A 5,599-nucleotide genomic window follows, 5' to 3' on the forward strand; every position below is an offset into this window, starting at 1 on the left:
GTGAAAACCTTGAGTTCAACAACTCCTCCATACAAAGTTTTCAGTGCTTTCTTGGATCATCTGTGAAAACCTTGAGTTCAACAACATACAAAGTTTTCAGTGTTTTCTTGGGTCATTTGTTCATCTGTGAAAACCTTGAGTTCAGTCTTTACTTTCACTTTTCTTCTGAATTGGCCAGGTGGTTAGGGTGCTTAACTTGCAATGTGAGGGTTGCAGGTTCAAATCCCCATCTTGCCAAACATGCTTGCCCTTTCAGCCATGGAGGTGTTATAATGTGACATGTTTTTGACAGTAGAGAACAACTCGAGCAGCATTCTGGCTTAATGTTTTTGTGCTGTCTGTATTGATGGTTAAATCGTTTTTGTTTTAAATTTGTTATAGGTGAGTTTTCTCACTTCTTTTGAATGATTAACTGAAAGCTTTCGGAACCAAGAGTTAGGGAAAAACTAAAAATTTTATCCAATGAGAACCATAAAATCGTTTACGTTTCTTAGTCATTAGCCACACCTTTTCTATGTCACGTATGATCTTAATTTTTATATAAAGATTTTCTTTAAAATTCCATGCTTTATCAACATTAGTCTGTTCCTGCGATCTTTAAAACAATGTTTAATGTTAAGTTCGTAAATAGATGACTTATCACAGAAACTAGTAACTTTCTTTAACTATAAAATGTTTTGTTTTAGGCTTTTGAATGTACTGAGTTGCTGGCATACCTGTCACATGCTGATGAGAACTCTCTTGTTCGGCATGAAGCAAAAAACACACTCTTCAAGTTTGGTAAGTCTTCGTTAACTTATAAGTTGTATATGAGAACATTTACACAACTCGGTAACATGTTAAAGCTGTTTCATTGCAAGTTAAGAATGTAACATGATACCTTGTAAAGCACTTTTTTAGTAAATTAATAGAATTTTTCACTTTTATTGAGTAGAATATAAATAATAAAATGTTTCATGATTCTGGGTATTTTACCTTTCATAAAAATTGTAATCCTTAAAAACATTCCAATAAAAATGTTAAAATGTTTCAAGATTCTGGGTATTTTACCTTTCATAAAGATTGTAATCATTAAAAAACATTCCAATAAAAATGTTAAAATGTTTCAAGATTCTGGGTATTTTACCTTTCATAAAGATTGTAATCCTTAAAAAACATTCCAATAAAAATGTTAAAATGTTTCAAGATTCTGGGTATTTTACCTTTCATAAAGATTGTAATCCTTAAAAAATATTCCAATAAAAATGTTAAAATGTTTCAATTAGAACACTTTTATGATAAACAACAACAAAACAAAACTCTTTATTCAGTAAGTCTGTGCTGCTTGTTTGTGCTCCTTTGTCTAGACATACGCCAAGTTTTCATGAGTGAGGAAGTCTCGTGGTATTCTTTTATAGTTATTATAGACAATTTATAATGGAACTAGTTTGGCCTGGTGGTAAGGGCACTCAACATGCAATCTGCAAATTATGGGATTGAAACAACTGGTAAAAAGTAACTCAAGAGTTGAGGATGGGTGCTCTTGACAGCTGCCTTATTAGCTTTGCAATAAACAAACAGAACCATTGCATTTTGTCTCAATACTATTTTTTTTTATATATATTAACAAAAACAGCTGTAACTCTTTCATCGCAGTAGTTGAATGAGGTCCAACTTCTCATTTCCTAACATTATAATTTATACAGCAACCAAAGATTTGAAACTCGTACAATTTCAAACAGATGTACATCGTCACTAATCTAGATGTTCCCTAACTTCAATTTTTTGAACAAAAGTTTTATAAACGAAAGTGTATTACTTTATAGATCCATACGATTTCCTGTTTTTTTAATCAAACATTATCGAAATTGCCTGATTTATTAGTTTCACCAAGATCTCACATTTCCTGCTAATATTAGTGTTTGTATTTATATAGGTCAACTTTAAGGTAATTAATGAAAATTAAGAGCTGTTTAGCTGTTTCTTTTTTAAGTTTAATATAAATATTACAAGTAAGTAAATCACCTGAGAGAAGAAGTACAAAACAATCATAATAGAGCATTAGAATAACAAGAATTCCACTGTAATCCAACAAATTACCAAGATACTGAGCATGAATTATCTTGTCTTTATAAAAGCTACTCAATCTCAAAATCAGTTATGAAATCTTCTAAAATTATTTTTCAGAATTTTTAATTTAAATCCATTTACCATTAACAGTACTTTAGAATAATTGACCACAAAATTACAATTCTGGATTTAGTTTATTAACTGAAAACAATTGTAAACACAGTGTAGCCTCATTATAATGTGAATCACTATAGAGCTGGTCTCGGTATAATGTAGATCTCTCGTGGACCCCAAAATTCCAGGCCTAGCTAAAAGTTAATTAATCAGTTTGAATTGAGGGTATTTACTTAGTTACAATAATTTAGTAGCTGACCAATGAAGTTTCCCCATCTTAATTAAGCAAGTTAACCAATGAAATTTGGTTATTCTCAATGACTGCCACTTAGCCCCTCATAAATGAGGCACCCAAACAACTACAAAACATTAGTACTTGTACAATTTAAACAATACTATCATCAGGTCCGCTATTAATGTCAATTGCAAGAAGAGAAAATCATACACTATCACCAAAAATCTCACCATCATAGATGAGATAAAGAAAGGGGCTAACCAGGCATCCATCTCAAAAAAACATGGCATCATTGAATCAATGCTATTTGGCTGGTTAAAAGAAGATAAGTTGTGATGGTTTTCTCATGGTTTCTGGCAGTTTGGGCATTCACTGGAAATTGCTGTAATGTGGGCCCACCGTATGTGGCAGTTTGACAGGACATCACTGTAATGTAGGCACACCTTATGTGGCAGTTTGACAGGACATCACTGTAATGTAGGCCCACCTTATGTGGCAGTTTGACAGGACATTACTGTAATGTAGGCACACCTTATGTGGCAGTTTGACAGGACATTACTGTAATGTAGGCACACCTTATGTGGCAGTTTGACAGGACATTACTGTAATGTAGGCACACCTTATGTGGCAGTTTGACAGGACATTACTGTTATGTGGGCCCACCTTATGTGGCAGTTTGACAGGACATCGCTGTAATGTGGGCCCACCTTATGTGGCAGTTTGACAGGACATTACTGTAATGTGGGCCCACCTTATGTGGCAGTTTGACAGAACATTGCTGTAATGTGGGCCCACTTTATGTGGCAGTTTGACAGGACAGCACTATAATGAGCCTCACCAGTAACGTGGTCCTGGGAGAGACATGAATCCTGACTACCAGATTATATCAAGGCTTCACTTCATATTTATACCGTACAGTAGACCAGAGGTTCTAAGTAACTCATGCTTGGAACATTAAACACGTATTGTAATGATTGACTTGTACAGTGCTTCATAAACCATCATTATTAACTATGCTATACTTATAATTAACAGTACTTTATTTAAAGAATTTACATTGTTTTAACATTTGTTCTAATGATTAATTAGTTTGCACTGTGCTTAATATGTTTAACATTTTTTAGTAACGACTGGTATTTGTTTTTTACATATTTGACCCAAATTCTAATGACTTAACTGCATTTTTACATAGTGTTTGACATACTCTCTAACTTATTGCATGTTAAATATGTCATTGTCTTGTACTGTTTGATATGGCTTCTAATGACCTGTCAATTATTTTCTAATGTACAATGTTCAGTGTAATAGAAGTAATTATCTTTCAGGTGAAGAAGGAAAACGAGCTTATGAAGAGTCTCAGTTGTTCACAAATGGTTTTCAAGGATTCGGTATCAAGTGATACTTACGATAGTTATTGTGGATGATATAGATACCATTTATTAATCCTGACATATTATATATATATATAACAGAATAAAAGAAGACCATGGCCTGACTGAATAGAAACCAAGTCATCTGTTTTATGCTCAAGTTTCATAAAAGTGCATACATGTAAAGTTGAAATGCATGTATGAGCATAAATCTGACTAGCCTACGCACCGAACTTCAGTAAGCATCTAAACTTGCTCATGCTTCGACTGTATAAAAACATGCTTGAGTTTATGGTGAAACCAAAGCAGCATTATTGTGATATATTGTAGAGAAAATTTACACTTGCTGTATTATATGTTAAACACAATGTTCACTTTATTGAATTTCTCTTGAAATAAGATATTGATATTGTATAGGAAACCAAAGGTTTATCTTGAAGCAAAATATAGAAGAATTTTTTTAAATAATATGTATATAAAATTTAGTGTTTTATATGGTGTAGATGCTAATTTTGACAAGCTGATCAAAATATGGCAGAAATATGTATCAAAAATAAAATACGTGCAAACAAGTTTGAAAAGAGATCTTTAAGCTTTGTGTACTATTAAACATTTTTCTGTAAATTTTGATATGTTGATGTATGCATTAGCCATATTTTAACAGTTCAAATAAGCATTATTATTTATGTATTAATATTATTGCTTTTAGTAGTGCACTTAATTTATTTTCTTATGGTTATTACTTGTAGTAATCACCATTTGAAATACGTACAACAGTGTATAATCACTACTTGAATTTTAGCTTGAATTTTGAATGTTAACAGGAGTGGCAAGATTTGATATTTTAGAGTAATCGTATCAAGTGTTGTGGCGAGTAAAGAAAATTACCGTTTTTATTTTACCTGGAATTTTGTATGATGTCAAGTTCATATACTATAAATAATAAAACAAAGTTTTTTTTTCTATCAGAAACTTGAAGTTGTGATGTATTTTATTTATACAGTGCTTTACCTTAGTAGTAAAGTATTGATTTTCTTTACGAATTTTGAAGTTGCTTGTACTAGTGAAAACGAATTTCTTTTATAAGGTGGATAAAAGTCTGAGAAAAAATATATTTTAAATAATTCTTGTTTTATGATGTATTTTTACAGTGTTCGCTTTACTGAATTTGAAGCTCTTATGGACTGCATCATTGTTTCATTGCTTGTGATGTGGGCTGTGCATATGGCATAGTGGTAGCGTACCTGGCTTGTGAATTTGAGGGTTTATGGTTTGTCTCATTGCCACAAAAATGCACTTCACACTTTAGGGCCATTGTGTGATAGTCAAGTCACATTGTTTACTCAGACAAGAGCAGCCTAAGAGATGGTAGTTGGTGCTGTTGATTGGCTGCTTTTCCTCTGTTCTGTCAGTTTAAACTTAAGGACGTCTATGTGCAGATAGCCCTTTGTATAAAAATTTAAAATCACTGATGAAGGCTTCACACAGAAACCAGATTTTCTTCTACTTCTATAAAAACCAGGAATCCAGTAGAATTTATTATGCTGAGAACTGGTTTATCAAAATGTGTACTTGAAATATAAGTTCCTCATCAAACAACATTCTTATTATGATAGTTCACTGTAGGCGAAATACTTTTTAACCATCAATCTTAAGCTTTATAGTTAAGGATTGAAGAAATGGTTACAGCATATATTATTTTTTTATATAAGCATTACAGTTAAGCCCGTCTCTAAACATGATGAATTTTTTTATTTGTGCCTAGATAAAGCCCCCCAGTGGCACAGCGATATGTCTGCAGACTTACAATGCTAGAAACCGGGTTTCGATA

At 32.4% G+C, this 5,599-nt stretch overlaps 1 protein-coding gene across 1 annotated transcript in view; it reads left to right on the forward strand.

Moving 5' to 3' along the window:
- LOC106470023 (rho family-interacting cell polarization regulator 1-like) overlaps positions 1-3,866 on the forward strand; it is a gene marked incomplete at its 5' end in the record, with an annotated part of 17,238 nt that extends 13,372 nt beyond the window's left edge. The window contains 2 exons of the mRNA XM_013930544.2: positions 687-780; positions 3,724-3,866. Of these exons, the coding sequence (XP_013785998.2) occupies positions 687-780; positions 3,724-3,797 (168 nt within the window). The remainder of the gene's footprint in view (positions 1-686; positions 781-3,723) is intronic.
- Positions 3,867-5,599: the final 1,733 nt, after the last annotated feature.

Source organism: Limulus polyphemus, unplaced genomic scaffold (genome assembly GCF_000517525.1).
Source record: "Limulus polyphemus unplaced genomic scaffold, Limulus_polyphemus-2.1.2 Scaffold3778, whole genome shotgun sequence".
NCBI lineage: Eukaryota > Metazoa > Arthropoda > Merostomata > Xiphosura > Limulidae > Limulus > Limulus polyphemus.